Here is a 26134-nt window from a genome sequence, read left to right on the forward strand (position 1 = left end):
ATGTACACTCTTCCCAGATCCAGGAGCCCAAAGATGTTGTGTTTCCGTGGGCAGTATCTATCAGTGTTTGTCATATGAGCAATTAAACCTGGAAATAAAAGTTTTTAAACGCAAGAGGGCCCAAGCACACATTGCATTGGCTGACAGAGTGATAATGGAGCCACTGGGGAAACCCACCGTAAGCTCATGAAAGAGTGGTGGTACAAAAGGCAAATAACATTTTGAATTACTGCAAAGACAGTTTGAGCTCACAGACCTCCTGATGGGTCTCAGGCATCCCCGTGGGTCTCTGGACCACACCGTCAGGGTAGCTGGCGCTCCAGAGAAGAGCAGAGATTGCCGGAGCTATACTGCTGCGGCTTCACTGCTGCCGAAGCATTGAACTTCCTGGGCCTTGATTTCTTCTCCTGCAAATGGGTTCACACTTGCACAGGATGGAAAGCACTAGAGCATGTCAAGTGCAGAGTAGAGATGCATGAATACTTGCCATTTTTGTTTCACCCACCATATTGAGAGGTAACAGGTAGGGAAGTAGAGTTGTTTCCACTTACACGTTTCATGTCCATCTGGGCTCAGAGAATCATCACGATGAGGGCTGAAGGGGCTTCTAAGAGCTTCTGTTCCAGTCAAAATATTCTTCTTCCCCTCTAATGACAGAAAACTTGGCAGGAGTAACTCATCAAAAGTCTTTTCTTACAGAAAACTAAAACTCTCACCCCTTATGTTATTTACTCTTTGGCCCTGGTTCTTTCCCTTGGAATAAATCTGAATAGTTCCATGACCAGTGCACACTGAGTGTTCAGATAGTTTCATTAAGTACATTTTTCTCTCATGGTTCATGATATTAAATTCGTCGGTACTCTCTGCTGTCACAGTATCTTTTTATTTTTAAAATATTTATTTATTTGGCTGTGCCAGGTCTTTAGTCACGGTATGCAGACTTCTTAGTTGCGACACGCGAACTCTTAGTTGCGGCATGCATGTGGGATCTAGTTCCCTGACCAGGGATTGCACCCGGGACCCCTGCATTGGGAGCGCAGAGCGTTAACCACTGGACCACCAGGGAAGTCCCTGCTTTCACACTATCTTTAACTGGTTTTCCACCTCACTGGGAAGAGCCAAGGGAAGGGAAAAGTTCAGAGGCAAAGAGGAAGATCCCTAAAGGGAGATCTTGCTGCCGGCACCTCGTACCCACCCCAATCTGAGGCTAATGGCGGTCATCCTGTTTTTCTCACACGTGCCCATTGAGGAAGGAAGCAGCCTCCCTCCTAAGCTGACCCAAACATTTTGTGCATGAGCCAGTGTCATCAGTGGAACCCATTCTGAGTACTGAAGGTTCTTTCAATGGATCTCACCTGTTGATGGTCCAGCTCAACCCAATGATATTATGTCTGGGTTTTGGTCCAAGGCTCTATAAGATGTCATTGTCCTCCAAGAGACAGCACAGATAAGAAAACAGCAGTCTGCTTCCAGGTTGCTCATGGGAATAAAATGATCTCACAATATACTATTTAGATCATGTTACCAGCCAGGTCTAGAAGACATCCTTGTGTGTCTGCCCTGGAGACGTTGACCATCTAAAGGGATGGTTCTCAGCTGGGGTGACTGTCCCTCCCAGGGGCCGTTTATCAATGTCTAGAGACATTTTTGATTGTTTTGACTCGGGATGTTGCTGGCATCTAGTGGATAGAGGCCAGGGCTGCTGCTAAACATCCTACAATGCACAGGATGCCACCCTCCAGCAAGGAGTGATGCAGCCCAGTATGTTGGAAGTGCTGAGGGTGAGAATTCTGCTCAAAAGCTTATTATTGCTCTTTTACGGAAAATGCCGTTACCTACATAATGAAAACCTCATCAAAACTTTTCAATAAGAGCATCTGGGTAATATCCTCATATTTATCCGTATCCATCTATAAATCTGATACGTTAGGTATCTACTCTTTAGAAAACAGCCTAACTCTCTCCCACTAAGATTGGTGGAAATCAGCTTCCCTGATTTCTTGCTTGAGCAATATTAAATTTACGTTTCTCAGGTGAATAAACACATTCAGAGAGTTGGACCCAGGCTATATGACAGTCACTTAATGAGGTTCCCTCACATTTTTCCACATTTTTCATTGAATGAGAGGAGTTTTGTTCAGAAGACCCCTCTCCTTCAAGTACAGCCTTGTAATTCTCAAGAAGCAAGCGCCGTTCCTGATCAATCCTAGCTTGGTGAGAAATGAAAAGCCCTTCGATGCAGGGTTTCTGCTTAGGTGAAAAGAGCAGCAGTCCCAGGGTTACACGTAGAGATTTTCACTTTGCAGAGTCTCAGTGCTGCCATGAGAATTCTCTAATTCAACCCCGTGGTGTGCCTATATGAGATTCCTCTTGGCAGTGAATCTTTCCTTCATACCTACCGTGGCCATCACCCCAGGATATGCGGAAAAATCATTCCCCCTGCGTCTCCAAATAAGCTGATTCTGGACATAAATGGAGGGCAGTCTTTCTCTGTGATATAAAACATAGGCAACAAAAGTATAATACCTAAATACATTAATTCATTAAAGTGAAAACCTGTCAGCCTCATCTTTGCAAGCAGATAGAGTATTACCATAGTGAGTCTATGACCATGCTCCCTCTTAATAAAGATTGGCATGCCCAATTCTCCTATTCCATAATGAAAATTCGATTTCATTTTTTTTTTCCAAGTTTGGAAAAGAAATCCAAATGCTTGGTATCAGTTATGTCTGATGAAGGCAAGGGGAGTGACTTGGTTCTCCCACTAAATTTTGCTGACATCTAGCTGGGTGACCACAAAAGACTTCTTCCATAGAGCCCTACAGATAAAACAGCAAGCTGTACCCAGTTCAGCTCCACTTTGCAGAATAAAAGTCGAAACTCTTCATGTACATGTCACTATGTATAATTGATTTTGCTTTCTATTCACATATGGCAGAATGTTTGATGTTTACGGGTGGAAACACTTTTAATTATGGAAGAGACTTTCTAGGTACTTGGGATTCCCTTTAGTTTATCAAAGATCTATGTGCTTTCTTCTAAAAATGTTTCCTTTCCTACTCTACAGTGAAAAAAATCACATTTTTTTGTTTGTTTGTTTTACATCTTTTTTGGAGTATAATTGCTTTACAATGTTGTGTTAGTTTCTGCTGTATAACAAAGTGAATCAGCTATACATATACATATATTCCCATATCCCCTCCCTCTTGCGTCTCCCTCCCACCCTCCCTATCCCACCCCTCTAGGTGGTCACAAAACACCGAGCTGATCTCCCTGTGCTATGTGGCTGCTTCCCACTAGCTATCTGTTTTACATTTGGTAGTGTATATATGTCAGTGCCACTCTCTCACTTCGTCCCAGCTTACCCTTCACCCTGACCCCGTGTCCTCAAGTCCATTCTCTACGTCTGCATCTTTACTCCTGTCCTGTCCCTAGGTTCATCAGAAACATTTTTTTTTAGATTCCATATATATGTGCTAGCATACGGTATTTGTTTTTCTCTTTCTGACCCAGTTCACTCTGCACGACAGACTCTAGGTCCATCCACCTCACTGCAAATAACTCAATTTCGTTTCTTTTTATGGCTGAGTAATACTCCATTGTATATATGTGCCACATCTTCTTTATCCATTCTTCTGTCGATGGACACTTAGGTTGCTTCCATGAATCCACCTTATTTTGAATATGGCAACAGGTAACTCACCTTGTGCCCCAAGTTAACCTCTTTTTCAGTCCCCCAAGCCTTTCCCTTCTGCTCTGGTCCCCAAATCCTCCCCAGAGTGGACCAGGCACAGGTGGGTCGGAGGGACGTCCCCAAGTACATGGGTCACTGACTCAGCTGAGAGAGAGACAGCACATTCGTGGGGGGATGAGGTCACTGTCCCCCCCAGAAGTTCCCCAAACATGTTCTTTTCAGTTACGTGAAAGTCATCCCCATGCTATTGAATTTGACCTGAAATTCAGACATGCCTCTCCTTGACACTGAATTGTTACTATCCCCATGGTTGTCATGAGTCAGGAACCCAAAGAGAATCATCTCACTTTCCAAGTTAAAGACAATCTCAAATGAGCACATTTTTCACAGAATCACGCAGACACCAGGGGAAAAAAAGCATCCAATTTTGTAGCCGTGGCTGTCCTGCAAACTTGCTATGAAAAGTTGAATTTGTTTACAGAAAAGGCCAATCAGACAATTCCCATAGGGAAGCGGCGGTGCTTCGCATCACTTTGAAAGTGTATGGGCCCTTCTGCCACGAATCGTGATGTTGTGCAGACATTTCCATCCCAGCCATCCCAAGTATTTTGATAGCTCAGACACCGTTTAAAAGTTGAGCTCAATGGAGTCACTTTCCATTTTTCATGGCAGAAATGAGTCTCTTTTTGACAAGCCATATTTCTCCAGCACTGTTCAACAGTGGTTTCCATCGCAGCGTGATTTATTGCCGGCTTCCAGGAAAGAGTGCGTCAGGTATAGGATGTAAAAAATAAATGAGATCTGCCTCTGCATTGCAAGAAAAAAGAAGTTTGCAGAACAGGCTTTGCTTCCCTCCTTAAAAAAAGAGACAAATCTTTTGCTTGGAAGTCAGAAAAAAAGTCTATGAGACTTGCAGTCTTCTTTTTGTCATTAAATCCCCCTTTGTAGGATCAGGCCCAGTTCAGTTATGAAATACCAATCTTAAGAAAACAGTTCTGTCTCCTGGATTCTTAAGTGCTGAGTTTTGTGGGTTTATGATGAAAAACAGCTTCGAGAAATGAGCTAGACATTGAGTCAGAGAAACGGAGATTCATTCTCACCCTTGAGCCATCATGGAAAGGCCTTCTCTCCACGTGGAGCTAAAGGCGATGGAGAGGGGTTGGGCCCGTCTGTCCCATCTCTCACCTTCAGGATTTTCACCACTGGGGGCTTTTTATGCTCAGGTCCTCCTCTCTGCTCCTCTCCCCTCATCCCTTGCTTCCTTTCCACCTACCTAGGCTCTCCTAATCTTAAGGACTGAGTTTTTCTTGAAATTCACAATATCGGCCATTTCAGGATAGAACTGGTATTCAGAGAACACACTGCTTCTGGATAGAATCATCTGTCTACCTTGTTCCTCTCGTGGCAAATGAGAATCAGGCTTGGAAAGTGAGCCAATTCTGTCTTTTGTTCTTATTTTTAACTTACAATAATAGAATATTTTCAGTTCCGTGGAATTGTGTGGAGCGCGTGATTAATAACTAAGGTGGGGACCAGAGAAGCAGTCAGCAATAATTACATGATGGGGTTTTTAGCGACACCAAAATAAACCACAAAGAAAAAAGAAAAAAAACCCAAAAACTCAAGGGAATGTAGGACCTCTCAAGAGTGCTTATACCCACGTTACATAACCAAGTTAAAGTTCCGGTTTCTCAATTCCTCATAGTAGGAAGTGCCAGGGATGGGGTGTTTTGTTGTTTTTTTAAAAATTTTTTGTTGGAGTATAGTTGATTTACAATGTTGTGTTAGTTCCAGGTGTACAGCAAAGTGATTCAGTTATACATATACACATATCCACTCTTTTTAAGATGCTTTCCCCACCTAGGCCATTACAGAGTATTCAGTAGAGTTTCCTGTGCTCTACAGTAGGTCCTTATTAGTTATCTATTATATATATAGTAGTGTGTTTATATCAGTCCCGATCTCCCAATTTATCCCTCTGCCCACGCCTTTACCCCTGGTAACCATAAGTTTGTTTTCTACATCTGTGACTCTATTTCTATTTTGTAGATAAGTTCATTTGTACCCTTTTTTTAGATTCCACATATAAGCGATATCATATATTTGTCTTGGAATGTTTTTAATCAGAGAAAGAAAACCCTCAAGTTCAACAATCTACCTCTTTCCAAGTAGTTTTCTGCCCCAGGTTTAGGTGGCAGTGGCCTAATGGTAATCGACGACTTCAATTTCTCTAGTGGCTGTTAATGTATGTTTCACTCAACACAAAATTATAGGCTTTTTTCCTTTATGTAACATCCAAATAGTCTTAATTTTGCTCATCAGCAGTCGTATACAGTTATTGCCTACCATCTGGAAAGTTCCCCTTCTCGGCATAGTTATAGAAGAGATATATTTACCTTTGAGAATGTAAACATATATGTAATGTGTATATGTGATATGTAAATACATGTGAGTACATTTATATCTTCGGGGTATTTAATATCATCATCATTATTATTTACAAATCATGTCACTGGGACTTAGAACTTCATTTACATTGAAGTCCCTCCAATCTAAGTTTCCCTGTGCTGTATATTAGCTTTTTTTAAGACTCAGATTGTCAGAAATTCTTATTTTCAGTAGATCCGTAGTTTATGAATACACTGTTTGCCAAGGCAATAGGCAGAAAACTCGGTATAGGAGCAGTAGCAGGGGAAAGCAGTGGAAAGCACGGACGCCCAGTCAGCTGGGTTTCAATCCCATTGGCTCTTACGACACACGTGGCGTTGGGTGAATCACTCCATTTCTTCATCCCATCATCCTGGAATGATACTGGTCACAACTCACGGCACTGCTTGGAGGATGAAATGAGTTCATGCACGAGCAGAGCTGGCCTCCCTACATTGCATATGGCGCCCAACGTGGGTCAGTTAGTGTCCTGGGTTCGTTACTTCATTACCATGTTGTAGCTCTATCATGCCGCCATTTGCTGGAAGGACAGTGCAGACGTCGGGATGTTTTAGCCCAAGGCTGATTTGGCCCCCTAATGCCCACCTGCTTTATCCCCCAGGATCATCGATGGACGTGACCTGATGCCCCTGCTTCAAGGGAGAAGCCATCGTTCGGATCACGAGTTTCTCTTCCACTACTGCAACTTCTACCTGAACGCCGTGCGCTGGCACCCACAGAACAGTGAGTAGACGCATCTTTCTTTCCATGCTTGTACGGCTACATGCAGTCACGGCCATGGGAATAGAAGAAATTGCAAGAGGGCGTTGCTCTCATCAGATGCCTGAAAGATGCTTAGTTTTGCTTTCTCCGGCCTCCTCCTCGTCCCTTCTTCTCTTACGCCTCCCGGTCCCGTGGTTGTCCAGGTAGGGCGTCACGCATTGCCGTGACATGTGCTTGCGGCTCCCTCAACCTGGGAGGACTTCCTTTCTTTTCCCTTCCTGGCTAATGCTTATCCATCCGCCCCAGCCCCCCTGAAAGCCGTCTTTTCTGCTTGCTGTCCTGTAGCTTTTGCACTGGCACCGAGTGCCTTTGAGATGTTTACCCGACCTTCTCTCCTGAGCCTCGAAGGTAGGGGTCGTGACTCATCGATCTGTGTTTGGTCACGGATCGTGTGTATTTGCTAAAGGTAGATATTTAAGACAGAGTTCAAACGCTTTGATGTTATCATGGTTCCCAAACCCAGGTGTGTTTTAAATCGTGCACTGTATCAGTGACGGGACCTTCTTTGGGTTTTCCAACAGCGGATACAGGGGTGCATTTCTAACAAGCATAAAGGACCAAGTGGAACCAAGTGAGAATCGTCGGTGTAGTGACAGGTTCACATCTGGTTTTCATGTATTTAAACTTAGAATTACAGTAAGGCTCACATCGCTAAGATGCCTAGGAGTCTATGGGAATCCAGCAACTATTATACCCCTGCTGTATATCCCAGAGGTAAATGCTGATATTGGACTTTGAGGTTCCTCTTCAGTAGGAAAATGAAACTCCCCACTTCTCTAGTGTGTTTTGGGATTCTGCTCCCAGAGGTGAGATTCTCAGAGCAGCTTGTTTATCCCCTGCAGCTGATGACTTTGTAAAAACTCAGGTGACTCTGATGCTGGATTTCAAGGTACCCCGCACCCCGTCCTGCTCACCCAGTCAGTTTACCAAAGACATCATTTAAAGAGCAGCTGCTCCATTATTCTTAGAGTGGAAAATTATAACCCTCCGTTACCCAAAGAAATCACACCAGGTCTACCCTTCAACGTTTATACTTTAAATCTGGACGGCTTCCTTGAGGTAGCTTCTGGAAGACCAATATGGCAAAACCATGGGCGCACGATTCTAGGCCCGGAGGGATCCTATTTACCTATCTCATCAATGTGTCCATCATTCCTAACACCCATAGGAATGCTGTCTCTTTTTAGGATTATTGGCAGCATTTAGATCTGAGCCATCTCATCGTAAATGAGAGATGTGGTCCTCGCCACTTCCTTTTATACGGAGCCTGCGAGAAGCGTAAAGGACAAAGTCTCGGGGACTCTTGGCTGTTTAAAGAAGGATGATATCATGTCCTGAGCCTTGCAGAATTGCATTTAAATAAAGCCAACCCCCTCGAGTTAGAGGAGCCGGAAGAAACATATTGGATCAGGGGCTGGAGAAGCGCATTATGTGGAGGAGTAAACAGAAAAGGGACAGGAAGAGGCAGAAAATAGGAGTAAGTGAGAAAAACAAGACCCAGATTCTGATGGGCAGCTGGCCTGGGGATAAAACTTGCTTCTAAGACACACACACGTGACATTTTCTCTTATGCAGTTCCTTACTATCTTCTGTCTTGAAGCAGCAGCAAACGAGGAAAAATGACGGTGTTTCCACACCGGAATCATCCATCTAGCTAAAGGGTCTCAGGAAACCATGGGTTTTATGAATCGTCTCATCTGCTTTTCAGATTATGCCTGAAACTCAGTAACAGTGGTTGCTGCCTTGGCTGTCACACATGGCTCCATGGCTGTTTGCTCAGTATTTCATCTGTTCATTTGTTCTACCCGTATTTAATTGAGCATCTACTATGTGGCACCTTCTAGGCTAGGCTGCACACCTGTCAGGGAGCAAAATAGACCAGATTCTCTGCCAGGGAGTTGCTTACCTCTTAGCTCAGGACAGGCTGCAGGCTGTGCAAACAGCTGGGAGTGCACAGGTGTGTAAGGAAGTGTCACTCGTGTGTGTGGAGTTACCTGTCAACTAGAGAATACAGAAAGTCAACTAGTACTAGTTAGAGGAGATGACCGACATCATCTCGGATCTGTGCTGGTAGGAGTTCATGGTAATCACTACACGGGAGACACTTCCCATAATTGTCAGTGGTAAGAGGGCTGCCTCCTGACCTCCAAATACTTTGCTAGAAAAGAAGAGAGCCATTTAGGATCAGGGTTTAGAAATGTAGCGTCAGGGCAGCAGTGAGCTGGAGCCACCTCCGGATGGCTCAGGAATCTTGCCAGCTTGTTGGGAAAGCATTGCTACCTGGAAGTCAGCCAGGCGGCGAGCATTGACACCCCGGCAACTGGCAGACACAGCGAACGCACGCCCTGTTCCTCACTCAGAAAGCACAAGCTTGCCAGCAGTAAGTACACTGGTACCCGTAAACTAGAATTGAGTGGTGGTGTGGTTAAGATCCAGTTCCCGTTTGTCTTGATTAGTTGGACGCCTACATATTACAGTTCCCAACTTGTTGCTCATTTTTCCAAAAACTTAGAGCTGGAATGCTGTTTCCACCCTTTTAAAACATGAACCCCTTTCAGCTTTTATATTCAGTGTCTTCTCTATAATTGAATAATTCTCTAATGATAATGTTTCTGTAATTTCGTTGTCTCAGCAAATTGAATGGCCTAACTTAATCATCTCATATCCTTACGCCCATTGCATTTTAGAAGAACTCACGAAAGCATTATTAGAACACCGGTAACTTTTCTTGCATTACAGTGGGAATTGTGAGTTTAAATTTACTGTTCCGCGTGTATTCAAAAAGTTTGGCTTTCAGTTTTGACCTATGAAGCAGTGTTAGTAAAAATTCAATGTAATGACAACTTGATTTTATGGTAAAATTTATCTTAAAAGACTGGTAGATAGTTGGCTCTGAGATTCTGCTGCAGATTTTTGAGCAGATGAATATAAGTCTATAAACTAAATGCTCGCATTAGTGTGAGAGTTTCCAGACCAGCTGGTCGTACAGAAATCCGTGGGATGTGGTTATGCTGATGTGGAATCCATGGAGCCCCATAAATCCTGCTAGCTTTTCAATTCAAGTTTGTTGGAAACTTCTCTCCTGTGACTTTTTCTTAAAGCATCATTTGAAAAACCTCAATAGTACACCTGAAACATACATTGTTTTTTTTTAAATTTTATTTATTTATTTATTTATGGCTGTGTTGTGTCTTTGTTTCTGTGCGAGTGCTTTCTCTCGTTGCGGCAAGTGGGGGCCACTCTTCATCGCGGTGCGTGGGCCTCTCACTATCGTGGCCTCTCTTGTTGCGGAGCACAGGCTCCAGTCGTGCAGACTCAGCAATTGTGGCTCACGGGCCTAGTTGCTCCGCGGCATGTGGGATCTTCCCAGACCAGGGCTCAAACCCGTGTCCCCTGCATTGGCAGGCAGATTCTCAACCATTGCGCCACCAGGGAAGCCCATACATTGTTTATAGAAAAACGATAAACAATTTTGACTTTTAAGACTTCAAAAAAAATTTTTTTAATCTTAAATCACAACAAAAAGCAGTAGGAAAATAGAATTCATTCTAAAGAAATTTGTTTATATCTAGCTCTTTTAAAGGTGCCTTTTTTGAAAATAGGAGATAAGTGAGGTTTAAAATTGCAACAGCATTACAATAGTAATTGAGGAAAAATGGTTGCTTTGTTCACTAAGATTTTCACCCAGTTAAAAAATTAATTTTGCCTCTAAAATGCACCTAAGAAAAGAGAGAAGATTCTAATTACAGCTGCCTGTGTCTCAGGAGTTGATTGGTGTAAGAAAGGCTATGCTTAGTTTTTGTCTTTATTAATGACTTCAGTTTGTGTTGGTGGTCTGATTCTCCTTTGTCTGATTATCGGAAGTTAAACCTGAAGGGTCAGAAACAACAAATAGAGGGCTGAAGCTGAACTCACGGGGGCTGTGGCATTTTCAAATGAAAGCTGCAGAGAACTTTCCTGTACTCCAGCTTACCTTAAGAAGGAGAAGCCCTCGCCCAACCAGAACTTTTGTTGCAATTAAGAAAAAGCGCATATACGTAAATCACTTCAAGGATATATTTCAGGTCTTAGGATTTCCTTTTCCTTTTGGTTGAAAATCTCGACCAAAGGCTGCATTCCCAACAGCTCTTGACGTTTGCGATATTCACCCACTAATTCCTTCACTTGCCTTCTCATCCCGGTATCGCGGGACGTGTGTGCGTGTAATTGTAGGAACGCAGGGTGATGTGTCCCAGGATGGATGGAATCTGCTTTGCCCACAACCTAAGAGAAGGTGTGATGGTGATATAGGAGGATGGAGAAGGTTTCCCGGAAATTGTGTTCAATGTTTATTCAATTTGTTTTATCTCTTTATCACTCAGACTCTTCAGTAACGGGCTTATCGTCCCAACCATTCATTTCCTTTCATGGAAAAAAACCGTCATAGATGGATTTTTTTTGTTTTCTCCCACTTGGTCTATCAAACATGTATTTTTATGTGGCACTTCCTATTACCTTATAAATAATATTAGACCATTTTTGAAACATACATCTACTTTTTTTTTTATTGGAGTATAGTTGATTTACAATGTTGTGTTAATTTCGGCTGTACCACAAAGTGACTAAGTTATTCATATATACATTCTTTTTCATATTCTTTTCCATTATGGTTTATCACAGGATATTGAATATAGTTCCCTGTGCTCTACAGTAGGACCTTGTTGTTTATCCATTCTGTATATAATAGTTTGTATCTGCTAATCCCAAACTCCCAATCCATCCCTCCCCCAAATCCCTCCCCCTTGGCAACCACAAGTCTGTTCTCTACAGACATCTAATACTTTTCGGCTAAAGTTTTCGCATGTCTGACCTAAGATTACATTAGTTCTTGGGTGAAAAACGTGCCAGCCATGACTTCTGTTCATTTGTCACAATGCAACCTTGCTTCCTTACAGAGACAAAATACATCAAAATGGGAGTTTCTTTCTCGAATGCCAAAAGCACAGTGTTTCTGAACGAGTCCTCCAGTGTTAGCTTAGCACCCAGCTTATTCGCAACTACCGTAGGCCACTTCTTCTGCCCTTTTCCCCCTGACGTACTCTCTCCTACTGATTTTCTACAATGTTTTGCACATCTCTCTTCTTCGATGTCAGCGTGGGGCATCTGTCAGTTCTCACAGTATTCCTGTTTGTTTCTAACTCTGTCCTGATTTGCTTCCATCTGCTAGCAGACCTGGGCGTTTTCTATGGGTACATTTTAGTTCTAACCAAGGCATGTTGTAGTGAATATTTGTATTAAGTATTTATATTAGGTATTCATATTTATATTAAATATTTGTGTCTTCCTCACCTTCGGATCTTCTATCCACAAATGTTTTGTAGGTGGTTTTAGGCTTTTCCTTCTGTTAATCTCTTTTTCTTGAAACACATCATCTTTTTTATGTGACCACTGCATGTCTTTTGAAGACACACTTGATAACAATACACTGCACCTTTACGTTTATTCTATATCTCCTGTCTAGCAGACGCTCTGCTACGCTCTTTGCATATGATGTCTCTTTTAATCCTCCTGATTAAAAGTGATTTTGATTATATTCGTATTAGATTTGGCTGTAACAGAAACAAAAAGTCACAGTAGCTTATATCAGAGGGAGGTTTCTGTCTTCATCTCGTGAGTGACGTCTAGCGGTAGGTGGTCCACAGAGTTTCAGGGATACAGACTCCAAGCTCCGTCCCACCACCTGGAGGATGCAGCAGCTTCTTCTGCGTGGAGACGGGTGACAGTGTCCACCTACGGGCAGCAGGAGGGAGCAATGGATGGAAAGGATGAGAGGAAAAGGGTGCATGTCCGATATCTCCGAAGGAAGATGTTCCCCAGGCGAGAAGTTGGTCACCTGTGCACACCTGGTATCAGGGGAGGCTGGGCAGTGCAGCCTTCATTATGGGTATCTGTGTGCCCTGGTAACACCCCACAACTGTGGGAGCCTGAGGATAGTTGTCAGTCTCTACCAAAGTTATTTACAGATATGAGGACGAAGAGGTGTCAGAGGTCACAGAACAGGCGTGCAGTAACAAGAGTTGACGTCAAAGTTGGATGCTAAACCAACACTGGCTACTTTGAGAGTCTGCCCTGTGGTGAATCGGAACTTCTTCCCCCAAGACAGTAAGTTCTTCTATTCACACTCACAAAGATGATTCTTATTCCTCCCTGTTGTCTCTCTGGCCATCTCCACAGGCCCATGGACTGTTTCTGGAATTCATTTGTGTCCTCTCATTCCCTAAGTCCACCCATCCTTGGGGACCTCAGCTCTGGTCTCCCCTGGACGAACTCTGACCCTGATCTACACCCTCCCACTGCCACCACGTCCACCCTGCACATGCCTGTGTGCACACACTTTCTTGAAGGCAAAGGTGACGTGGAGACACCCCAAGAAATCTCTGACTTCCTGGCTCATTTATCTGCCGTGACCAAATGTCACCAAGCAGCCTGGATCTCTGGCTGGCTGGAGGCTGTGTTGGCACTGAGCGATTTTAGGCAGGACGCCCCCAGTGGCTCTGGAGGAGAGACACACAGAACGTACTGGGCTTCCTGTCTGCCCCCATGCCGGCTTTCGTGGTGGCAGCTGGCTTCTTCCCTCTTTTTCGGTGTCTTCCTGCTCATCCTGTCGGCTCATTCGTCGTTAATTTACCCAGCACATTTTTATTGAGCATCTGTTCTACGTAAGGCCCTGTACGCTGGCAGTTCACAGATACATTCACTCTTCTATGTAAGGCTCTAGGTACTGGGCATTTAACACACGTGGGAGATACAGTTCTTGTGTTCAGAGAGCGAGTAACCTAGAAAGAAATGGAGTCCACAGACGGTGGTAGCCCTTCAGGGCTGAATGCTCAGTAGAAACTGCTGAGAGGCGCCGGGAAACAGGGGTAACTTCCAGCTGGAGACCTGGACAGGCTCACGGAGGAGGAGTTGTCGGACCTTGAACAATGGATAGGATTTCAACACACAGAGACGGTGAAGGGGAGTGGGAGACTTCAGCACGCCTTGTGTACCCACTTAGTACAGGATTCATATTTCCGTCCCCCAAAATGCAAAAACAAACGCCTAGTCAAAGGGAGTGTTTTGCTTTCGGGCACTCAGGCATCACTCGTGGAGCTAGGGTTCCTCTAAATCTGAATTTAAAAGCAGGTGCTCTGGGTCACAGCCCTTAGCTGCTTCCTCTTCCTTCTCAGTGTTTTTGTATCTTGAGTCTCAGTGCAACCAGCGCAGGAAGCTGGCAGAACTGGGTCTGTCGCCCATGAGCCCAGTGCTGGGTCACTGAGGGTCTGGGCTACAGAGAATGGGTGGACACGAGTCTCAGGGGTCAAGAACAAGAGCCCTTGGGTCCGCACTTCTCTGGGAGCGTGTGTGAAGACACTGGTCCCCTAGGTGCCTCCATGTGGGCCCACATCCTAGGATCTTTGGGTCTAAGACAAGAATGTAGCATTGATGTCGGGTGGCTGGCTCAGGACAGGGGAACGTGGTTGGGGGGTATCGTGGAATCAAGGAGGTCGCCATGAGCCGTGGGGACCTTGGGGTGGATTTTCAGACGTCCGTCCAGGAGATGAGATCAGCATTACTAAGGGGGCAAGCTGAGGGTCCCAGGGGGGTGGTATGGGCCGCTCACAGTGGGAAAACACAATAGTCTTTGAAATACTTCTTGAAGGACTCCAAGATGGCGCTATGTGGTGGGAAACACTGCTAAGACCAAAAACCCCAAACGACTCTGTGTGGCTTCCGTATGTACGCGGAATCCTGCAAGCGTCCAAAATAAATCTTGCCAAGACGAGCTGTTCCAACAGCATTCATCAAAGGATGTCTGAATCTGAGTGATAAATTAGGAGCCAGCGTGTTGAAGCCATTTAAGTTTTGTTGTCCGTATTCTTTAAGAATCCTTAGGAGGGGGGGGAAAGGTGTCTTAAGACTCGTATTACAGTGGCAACAGGTTTAAGAGCATAAAGAAACTAGTGTTTTTGTCTTAGATTGCCGGCAGCTTTATATTCAAAGCTAACGCAAAGATGGTTATTACTATGCACCTGGCATTGTTCTGAGAGCTTTACACGAGGGGATGGATTGTTAACTCCCAAAGCAAAGCCCCGAGGCCGGTACTATTATTATCCTCACTTATCAGAAAAGGAGCTGCGGCCCTGAGAGCTTAACAGCCACGCCCAGCATCCCACAGCTAGGAAATCGCAGAGCTGGGATTGGAGCCCACACTGTCAGAGCCGTCAGAAAGGGGAGGAGAGTTCAAGCAGATTGCAGTCAACTAGCCACCAAGACAGGAAACACTTCTGAGCTCAGAGACAAAGGATGTCTCCCCTTGATGCTGGTCATGGCTCCAGACCGACAAGAATCCTCGCATGAAGGGAAAAGCACTTTGCAAAGCGGACTCGTGTCTGTTAGGCAGAGCTAAGCATCTCATATCTGCAGAAGGTGGTTCCAGAGCCGCATGGACAGAAAAAACGGGCTTTGCATTCTCTCTGTTTCTGTTCTTGGGGACCCTGTATGCTCAGGCTTGGGGTTTCTCTGTCCACGGACCGCTGAACCTTTTCTGGTGGCTGAATCCCTGGAAGTGATCAAAATCACAACAGCTGTTCCTGTCCTGGGCTCTCACGCCGCTCACATCCCCAAGAAATCCCAGGAACCCACTGCTTATTTTAATTTGGATGAAATAGCTGTTTTAGGATTACACTTGGAAGGTGCTGAGTTCAGGGTCTAGCTTAGGAGTCAAGTTTTTCTCACTTAAACTCTATTTGCCTTTTTGTCAAAGGACTGTAAACTTTCTTTTCTCATGAATCCACTCAGTTTTTTTCCAGTGGTGATTTTGCATAAAAATGGGTTTCATAGGTAGGTAGTGATCTCCACAGCATTTTCTATGACCTTGACAAAGCAGCCCTCTAACTGTATGTCACTGACATCTTTGTCCTCTAATAGTCACAATTATTTCTCTTAAATTTTTGGAGCGTATTTTAAACCTAAGTCGACTTATTGTTCCCATCACTACTTAGACTATTTTTTTGAAAAAATGTTCCATTTAATTTTCCTGCATTCTCCCTAGAAAATGTAATAATTGCTTCCTCTGGTCAGTGGGCCTCAATTGTAAGAAAGATTAAGATCCCGTGGTGGTCAAAATATTTATCTGTGACAGAGGTGAGACAGAAGCAACCTTTGTTCAGAATGGACTGGAATTTTAACACTAGAGAAAAACACTTTTTTAACTCAACATTTTTTTAGTAGTATATGGAGAAATCCAGGATGAAATACATTATTAAAATAATTTTGGTAAACAGGAATAAATATACCTATTAGAAATATAAGGTGACACCAGGTGCCTCCTGTTTTATCACATGATCTACTGATTTACTTTTTTTCTGTTGAAATGACACCTTTGACAATGTCGATTCCTGGGTTCTTGGTGAGCAACGGAACAGACCATGAAGTAAGGCTTCGTATCTTATACACCTACATGCAATAAAATGCAGCCCAGTTTCTCTCATTTGAGCAACTCCGAAGTGGTCTAAAGAAATAATACAGAGAATACTCAATGTATCTTTTTATAAAAAGTTTAAAAAGTCCAAATTGCGCTATAAAAAGTCCAAATTGCGCTATAAAAAGTCAAAGACCCCTATAGCTTACCCAACAAATCTTCAGAAACATTAATTCTTCATTCTGCCCTTGTCCGAGCTACATTGCCATACCACGGCTGCTCCCTGTGAGGATGCTTGAGGTTTATTTACTGACTGGTCCTTAAACCTGCCCGCCTGTCTGTTCACACCTGGGCAGGACAGAGCACAGGTGGCTAGTGACGGAATCTGCTTGCACGGCTTTCAAAAGCAAGCGGGTAGGGCAGGCCCTTAAATGAATTTGTTCCGGGAGCCTGTACTCTCTTGGGGTTTTAAGAACACCAAGACTGGACTCGATTGTCAAGTTCAAAACAGCCAGCAGATTTGCAGCTTTTGGGCCAGAGCGGAAGAGGCTTGCTTCCCCACGCCTCTGTCTGTAACAGCCTCGGCCCTGCTGACCCTGATGAAGGACAGATTCTAAGTGGCTGCAGCTTCTCGCTGCCGAAAAGGCTTCTGAAGGAGATCTAGGGGTCAAGGGGAGTGAGGGGGGGGGACGGAAAGAATCTGAAGGTAACCCGCTTCCTCTTTATCTTCTGCTGGAGAGGGAAAGCAGGCCCTGGAATTCTTCCTGCAGCCTCGCAGCCTGAATTCATCTTTAGAAGGCAGGTGCTGACCTGTAAGTTGTGTAAAGCAACACAGCCAGTAAGTGCCATCTCTCCCAGCATCAACTACGCGACGGACGGCAGGTTCCCCGTTGTGGATCTCTTTAGTATATTCATCTAGGCCATGTGCACATTGCTTGTCTGTGCTGACTGGGTCTTCCCCAAACCAGAGAGGCTTACTCACCTTTGAATATGCTTGTCTGAGGTCAGGGTCTGTTTGGGGAGAACGTGGGACCCATGGCAATTGTTTTCTGTTAATTCCATTAATTTCTTTTGCATTTGGATCCATGCATGGGCCACTCGATACCTATAACTACAAAATCACCATCTCCATGGCAAACAAATGATCAAAGTGAATTAAATAGGTGTGTGATGCTTTCTAGTGGGACAGTCTCTATGGTTTTATATAAAAAAGCTGAAAGGATAAAGCAAAGAAGGACTTTTTCGGTCTGCACCTAATTCTGCTTGGTTCATACGTGTTAACTCTGTTTTGATCTGCCACCTTTTTCTACCCAGGAAACAGTTTTTAGACCTCTGTCAGAGCATGTGTGATTAGTAGTCAGCTTTCAGAAAGTCATAACATTGTAGGATAAACAGGAAATCAAACATTTCACAATTATTTGTTTGTAAATTAATTTTTTTCTAAAAATGTCAATATTGGGTGTTTAATGGAACACAGAAGTTACATTTTAAAAACTATGTAACCATCCTACTCTGGGGTCAATTTGGAATTTTTAGCACCTTTATTAAGGTATCACATATAGAGCATAGAATTCCAATTCAACCATTTTTAGTAAATGTTTAGAGTTCTACAACTATAGTCAAATCTAATATCAGAACATTTTCTTCATCCCCAAAAGATCATTTCTGTAACCCAGCTGCAATTTCTCCCCATCCTCACGCCCAGCCTCACTAAATGCTGGATGGGATGCGTCTGGGCTTTCTTAAAAGGGAGGAAATCAAACGTTAGCTGAGGTCCTAGCGTGTTTCAGATGGTTCCTGATGGCTGTATGTATGTGTACACGTGTGTATATGTGTATGTGTGTGTGTCACGTTTTACCATCTCACGTACATATTAGCGTCGAGCTCCCTCTTCCCTCTACTTTGTTTTAAACAGAAACACAGGCTGCGAAGCTTAGCATCTTGAAGTTGGAGAACAAAAAGGGTCAGAGCTCGGAGCTTAGAATCTGTTAGTCAGTGTGTATTTGCTGAGTGCCTGCCCCACTGCAGCTGCAAGCTGTAAAGTTTATGAGACTGAACTGTGACAGTCCTCTTAGAATTCTCTGCTCAAACAATTAGTAAGCTTTTTTCCTTTCTCACCAGCTTCTCCCAAGAAATTAGGGGTTGGGAAAAAGATGGAAGAGGGAGAGAGAGGAAGAGGGGCGGGGTGGGAGAGAGGGAGAGAGAGAGAGAGATGGATTAAGGAGGAAATGCCAAAGTTTTAATATGGTTAAATTTGCATCCTAACAGCTATTGCATAATCAGCTTCGTCTCTTGTTCTGTCGCAGTTAAACAGCAATGCGTGGGTTTTTTTTTTTTTTTTAAGCTATGTCTCTTACCCTTTTGAGCCTTAAGCATGAGAAATCCATTCCATGCATAATCGAGTGGTAGGTCTCTGCCTTCTTGCAGCGCACGGCAGGGTGCTTTCTGTGCATGTTCTCTTTGGAGGTCACTCTGATGACCCTGTCCCCACGAAACCCACTTCTGTCCTTGTCAACCACAGGCACGTCCATCTGGAAAGCCTTTTTCTTCACACCCAAGTTCTTCCCCGAGGGCGCCAACGGATGCTTTGCCACCCACGTGTGTTTCTGTCACGGGCAATACGTCACCTACCACGACCCGCCTCTGCTCTTTGACATCTCCCAAGACCCCAGGGAGAGAAACCCGTTAACTCCGACGTCAGAGCCCCGGTTCCGGGAGATCCTGGGGACCATGCAGGAAGCGGCAGCCCGGCACGCTGAGACCCTGAGGGACGTCCCCAATCAGCTGTCGCTGGGCAACCTTATCTGGAAGCCGTGGCTTCAGATGTGTTGCTCATCGTCAGGCCTGTCTTGCCAGTGCGACCGGGAGAAGCAGGATGGGAGAGGGAGCCGTTAGCCACATGCGTCTGAGGGCGCCCGGGGCCACCCCACCTGCTGCATCACAGACGAGCGTGGGGGGCGGCACCGGGTGAAGCCAGCGCTGGCAGCTCCCACCCCGGGACTCAGATCCCTTCTCTCTGTCTTCTCACCTGGAGGCTCCATCAAAACCCCACATTTACGCCCTGGGGAAAAAATCAGGGTTTGCCATAAACAGAGGCATAGACGTTAGTCACGTCTTCCAAGGCCAACGTTACATGAATGCGGTAGGCGGGATTTCAATGAGTCTGGCCAACACCAGTGCAGACGGAGAGCAGGAAGTTGCACAGGTAACCTGTTCATCTCTCAGCCAATGCGTGTGATCCACGATGTAAGGCATCACTTACTCCACAAGCTGATGTGACGCTGTGGCCACTGGGATTCCCCTTACAGCGCATCACGAAAAAGAGAATAAAATTTAAAGAGTGTTTAGTAAACCTAACACGTGCAACGTTATAATGAGTAAAAGACCATCTTGACCCATCATGGATGATGGTAAGTTCCAGTTTGGTTATTGGAAGGCAATTACTGTCAGTATTATTTGCAATAATATGAAATACTATTCATGATATATATGTTTATATATATACAGTTTCTTCAAGAAGTTTACAGTATTTAGAAGCTTATCACTATTTAAGTAAAAACAATAGAGGGTCACAGCTGTTTGTGCTACAGCCTTTCGGTGAAATCCCTCAGCAACAATAATGCCAAGACAAATCTCTCCTGTACGGATTTGCATCCCATAATTTGCAGCATTCTACTTGGGTTCTGCTGTTTCTTTGGTGAACGGAGGTTCTGAACTCAAAGGCCACTTCAGTGATGCTGCAGTCCCTGGAATCCTTTCTAACAGAATTCAGAATTTTTGGCGTGTAAAATTGTGATATTTCATGGGGGGAGAGAGACACAAGCAGTCCATCCACGACCCATACCCATGACCGTGACATCTTGAGTTCTTGCAGAATTTAATGAAGAGAGAAGGTGGTTCATGTCCGTACTTGTGTTTTGGGTGGTCTGATCCTGCGGCTAAGAAATATCTATGCCTCCACCATGAGATGCGCAATTTTGTTTGAATTCCATTTCCTGCAACCTCAGTAACGCAGGACGAGGCGTAACCAGGTCACGTCGGAGACTGGGGGTTAGGGGCACAGCTGGAGAGAGTTCCAACGTCTGAGCCACCAGCCCCTCCTGAGGAAAGAATTCACCTGTGCAGGGAGCACTTAGGTCACCTTCAGGCGCTGAACATCCTCCAACAATATCATGCAGATGCCTTTACTGATCCGTCCTCAGCTGTGGTCCATCTGCCTCCCATTCATCTCTTTCGGGAACACGTCTGAACATCTGCTCTTGGCTCAGGGTTTTCTCGATCCCACAAGAGTGCAGGTCAATGGAATACCCCACCCCACCGGGTACCCTGACCCCTCCGGGCACTTTGGAGAGAATGTGTACAGGGTGGCTCAGGCTTTCTGACAGGGGACTCTGATTTCCTCTGTGTGTCTCCACTGAAGAATTTCTAAGATCCAGCAGCATGTCCCCAGCTCCTCTTTAAGGTCTACTATTTCAGATTTTAATCTTTCTTTTTCTTAAAAAAGAGAAATGATTCCCGCCCCCACCCACCACCCCCCACCCACTCCCTGGGAATGGTTTAAAGTTGGAAAACAAACAGGATTCTTTCTTTTAATGCGGATTTCTCATTCCAGAAATTGCCAAAAATCTGTCACATTGTTTTAGGAAATAGTCTCATGAAAGAATGCACCAGCATGTTAGTAACGTGTTAGGATTATTGCTATTATCATACAAAAACTATATAAAGCCACTGTTAGGAACTTACGTTTGGAGATGATCACGTTTACTCAGAGTTGAACATACTCAATGCAGATGGACTTTTACAAAACATTTTATGATGTAAGAACATGTGTTTGAGGGTGAAATAACTTGAAGAAGTTTTATAGATGATGTGAATACATAGCTTTGTATAGAATTAATTGTTTAATCTGTACAATGGTAACAGCCAATGAAGAATACATATACCTCTGGAGCTACAGTGAGCTTTAAAGTATTTGCCTCAAAATAACTTGGATCACCCTTATGTGTCACGGTATTTGAAAATCAGGTTTATTTGTCATAATCATCATTACCATAGACTTCAGACCGCTTACCATCTGAAAGTTTTGCTTGGAATGTACAGCAGGAAATTGGAATTCCCATCGGTGTGACCTCTTGAGTTGTATGTGCAAACCTTAGTGGGTTTTGAAGCTTTAAACAAATTCTTTTTAAAAAAATCTTTGTATTTCTAGCATTTCGTAGATGTTAAAGGCTAAGCAAACACTAACCTATAGACAGGGCATTATTTGACGATGTCAGTATCACTGCATGAAAAGCAAAATCACAACCTACACATCGAGGTAATTAAGGATTAAAGAAAGGAAACAGATTTCAGGTAGCCCTGAAGGACATCCAGTGAAGGGTAAAGAAGCGGGAAAAGTATTTGGCATCTGTCTGAACAATGCGACCTGTGAAGTGATTGCCTCTGTGCAGGTTTCCCAGAACCTTGTCCTGATGTTAATGCAAAATTAAAATAAAATTTTCCTTGGCAATTCAACAGTCTGTGCTCTCGTGCCGTGCTTTCCCACAGGACTCAATTCAGCAAGCGTGCAGAGTGTTTCCTATGTTTGGGGCATGATGGTAATTGATGGGGAATATGGGTTTTAGTTCAGCAAATATTTATGGAATGTCTGAGGCTCCGGGGAGGGGTAAGAAGTATAGAGACGGGTAAGAAATAAATAGCCCCTGACTTTCATGATTAGAGGGCAGGGCAAGGGCCAAGTTATCCATCACGCACACGGCCTCTTTTCAGGGGCTCACAAAAAAATGTCTAATGTCTTTTAACGTCAGAAGCAAAAACTGAACATTTGGGGTTGAAGATCATAGACGCACAGGTACCAACGCAGTCGTAAAATGGAATTCTTGTGTGTTTTCATATGGTTTATGTTTTTATGTAACCTGTCTTCATCTTGACTCTTATGCATATGTTTCCTTCCTGGGCCTTGGAGGTCTTAACCGGTCCTGGACCCAGTTGAAGCAGCTTCTTTGCTCAACAGATGTCTGGGGCAGAGAAGAGTCTAAATTTTGATACGACAAACCTTGCCCTCTCTTCTCTACCTTTCGACTGGGTTCCCTGGGAAGGCAGAAGCGGAGTCAGACTAAACCGCTGAAGCCATGAGAACAAGGAAGGAATGCAGTGATGCTGGGGCTCAGATGAGCTCTCACTGACCCAGCCATCCTGCATAAAAGCTAAACCACGCCCGTCGGGAGGCGGGCTGACCCGTGGGTCATAGTAGGGAGAGGTGTGCGTGGATGAAAGATGTTGCTTTGCACAGGCTCCTGTGCAGTACACGCCAAGCTTCGTCACCTCCTCTTTGGCCCTCAGAGGATGTCAGGTGTGATGTCAATGACCAAGTGCCCCGTAAACTATAGCTGCCTGTCTCCCCCCACCTCCCATCCATCTGGGCTGTCCTGGCCTCAGTCAGGACAGTGTGGGTGCCCTGGCCATCCTTGGTGTTCCGATGCCACGCACCGGGTCTGTGTTGCTACACCTGCCTCTAGCTGGCATCACTTCCTACCATCTCTTTGTGTGATGGGCTCCGAGCTAAGTGATCGTAATTTACCAGTATTTAAGAGTGTCAGATATTATGTTAGAGGAGCCTTTTCAATTAAGGAAACGTCCACTTACCTAATTCGAACACAAGCAACTTGAAAACGACCCGTGTGTTCATGCAAAGGAAATATTGTCATGAAGCAATTTCTCAGTTTTCTGAGAACTCAGTGGACCTTACATCTAGGAGAGCCTCAAATGTTTGCCCTAAAGGCGGTTCTCCTCATGAAGTTCAGATCCTCTAAATGACCTCTCAGGGTACTGCTGTTTATCTTACCCATCTTCAAAGAAGCTGATTGTCAAATGAATGTATAATATATTCAAAACAGAAATAGATTCACAGACATAGAAAACAAATTTATGGTTACCAAAGGGGAAAGGGAGGGGTAGGATTCAATTAGGAGTTTGGGATTAACAGATACACACCACTATATACAAAATAGATAAAAAAACAAGCATTTACTGTATACCATAGGAAATGATATTCAATATATTGTAATAACCTATAATGGAAAATAATCTGAATATATATATAAATATATATATATATATATATACACACACACACACACACACATATATATGAGTTACTTTGTTGTACACCTGAAATACACAATATTGTAAATCAGCTACACTGCAATTTTAAAAAAAGGCAGATTGTATGGTTTACCCAATGAGCAAACACAATGACTTTCATATGGTGGTCTGGGATATAAAATTGGCCTCCCTGGTTATATGAGGATCTCAGGTTTCAAACTGTATTACCTGTGCTGAGGGATGGTGGTGTTTTTCTGAAGGCCCAATTTCCGATGAATATATTATTATAAATATGAACTGTGAATTGCCTGTCAAAATTTATGTTGTCTAAATTTAACACAGGGTGCAAAACTAAGTCACACACAAAGATATGACATATTCGCTAGAGGGCAGGGCCCCTTGGTAACTGCATGTGAAGCAGAAACTGTCTCATAGCTCTTACGTACGGTTTCATTGCAATGGGTATTGGGCAAGAAGACGTATCCCACTTCTTTTATCTTTGGGACCATAGAGACACTCAGGCCTGGCCGGAAGTTCCCCGCACCATCCTCTGTTTGTAGCTGCAGAATGCAGAATATCCAGGTAAGGACTCTGAGATGGTCCCAAGGAATGGTGATGCCATGATGGTAATGAAATAGCCTGGATCCCTGAGTCACCACCTGGGGCAGCTGCAGAGAAACCCCCCTCCCCTCATCAACAGGTGGCTGTGACCTGAACAGGATCTAATCTTTTTTTTTAAGCCACCGAGATTTGGAGGCTGTTAGTGCAACAGCAGCTAGGGTTACTTAGCTTGACTAATAACACTAAGCTTGGCCGCATTATGTGAGCTTGACATTCTGTGATGATTTTTTGGATTGCAAAAAGATTTTTTCCGATCTACTGGTGTTGCTTTGAATAGAAGCCTATGCACTAATTTTTAATTTTGATTTTATGTTGGGAAGAACCCTTAACATGAGATCTGCCCTCTTACCAGATTCTTCAGTGTACAATATTTTTAACTACAGGCACAGAATTGTACAACGGATCTCTAGAATGTATTCATCTTGCATAACTGAAACTTTATACTCGTTGATAGGAACTCCCCATTTTCCTTACCCCGCCCCCCCGCCCAACCCCTGGCAACCACCGTTCTGCTCTCTGCCTCTATGAGTTTCCTCATATAAGTGGAATCATGCAGTATCTGTCCTTCTGTGACTGGCTTATTTCACTTAGCGTCTTGTACCTAACATTCATCCATGTTGTTTACTGAAAGATTGCCCTCATTTTTAAAGTTCAAGGGTGTCTATTATTAAAAAACAAAACAAAACAAAAGGCAACAAGTCTTGGTGAGGATGTGGAGAAATTGGAACCCTCTACATCGTTGGTGGGAATGCAAAATGGTGTAGCAGCTGTGAAAAACAGTATGGAGATTCCTCAAGAAATTAAAGATAGAACTACCATAGGATCCAGCCACCTCACTTCTGGGTATTTATCCAAAAAATTGAAATCTGGATCTCAAAGAGATATCTGCACAACCATGATCATTGCAACATTATTCATAATAGCCGGTATGTGGACAGAATCCTAAATGTCACTAACCGATGAATGGACAAGGAAATGTGGTATATGCCTTAATTCTTTAAAGACCGTCAACCATATGAAGGTGGGAAACAGAGAAACTTAAAGATAGAAGTATACTGGACACTACCACCACCTGCCCACAGCCCAGAATTGTGGAGAAGTGATTCTGCAACTACAGTGTGAGTGAGTGAGAAACAGAGTTGCTTGCTTTATACAACCAGCAATTTTTTCATTACTTAAATATTGAGATCCTTTCTCAAAGTGGAATACTAAATTTTGCATCATGGATTATAGGAAAATAGCAGATTTCAAAATATATATGCCTAGGAATGATGGTATTTCTAACAGTAAAATCTTCTCATGAATACCTTTTTATAAAATATTCTGGCTAGCAGATATTTGGTCCTGTCCAAAACGCCCAAGGAGACATCTTGGTCCACACCAAAAGGTCCTTGATATTTGGTCCTGTTCAAAATTGTGTGGCATGGACCAAATATCTCATGGACATTTTAGATAGGACCAAATTTCAAGGACCTTTTGGCATGGACCAAATGTCTGATGCACCAAATGTCTTACAAAAGTTTTGGACAGGACCAAATATCCTGCAAGGAATGTTTTTTTAATTCCCTGCAAACTTTATCACTTTTGAAATACTTTCAAAAATATTTCCTGTGAATATGTAAAAGACTCCTGTGAATGCGATATTTTAGTTTTGTTGATCAGATTTTAGCCTTAGAAAAAGATCAAAAGATGATGTAATGTTTTTATGCCAACTTCTTTCAGCAACCTTTGAAATAATGCCGTGTAACTAAATGTTTAGTATTTCCAATTAATCCATGAGATGCTTATTTCCTGTGGTTTTCTTTAAAAGTCAGCATTGAAAACATTCAGTTAATGCAGAGCATCAGTTTCGTGTTAAAATCTGAGGGGCATTTCTGCAGCAGGGTTTGAAAGCAGCGTTGTCTAGTGCCTCTCAGCGAAGGTGACAAGTGCCATATGAAAAGGTTGGGAGAAGTTAAGAGTTTCAGATAATTCAGAAAAGGGCACTCGTGGCATTTTATCAGGCGAGGCAAATGTATCGGGTCAGTAACTGCTACGAGAGAGAGGTATGAGACAACCCATCC

At 43.8% G+C, this 26134-nt stretch overlaps 1 protein-coding gene across 5 annotated transcripts in view; it reads left to right on the forward strand.

Moving 5' to 3' along the window:
* The window catches only part of LOC309653433 (steryl-sulfatase-like), a gene marked incomplete at its 3' end in the record, with an annotated part of 633880 nt that overhangs the window by 154295 nt on the left and 453451 nt on the right, over window positions 1–26134 (forward strand). For 2 of the 5 annotated variants that reach the window (XM_082448099.1, XM_082448101.1), the window contains exons 10-11: window positions 6744–6865; window positions 18868–19241. In XM_082448099.1, the coding sequence (XP_082304225.1) occupies window positions 6744–6865; window positions 18868–19241 (496 nt within the window). Of the gene's footprint in view, window positions 1–6743; window positions 6866–18867; window positions 21861–26134 lie in introns of those variants that run through there. The other 3 variants (XR_014259158.1, XM_082448102.1, XM_082448100.1) reach the window with 2 other exon arrangements.

The sequence above is a fragment of the Balaenoptera physalus genome (genome assembly GCF_965194825.1).
Source record: "Balaenoptera physalus genome assembly, chromosome: Y".
Taxonomy (NCBI): Eukaryota; Metazoa; Chordata; class Mammalia; order Artiodactyla; family Balaenopteridae; genus Balaenoptera; species Balaenoptera physalus.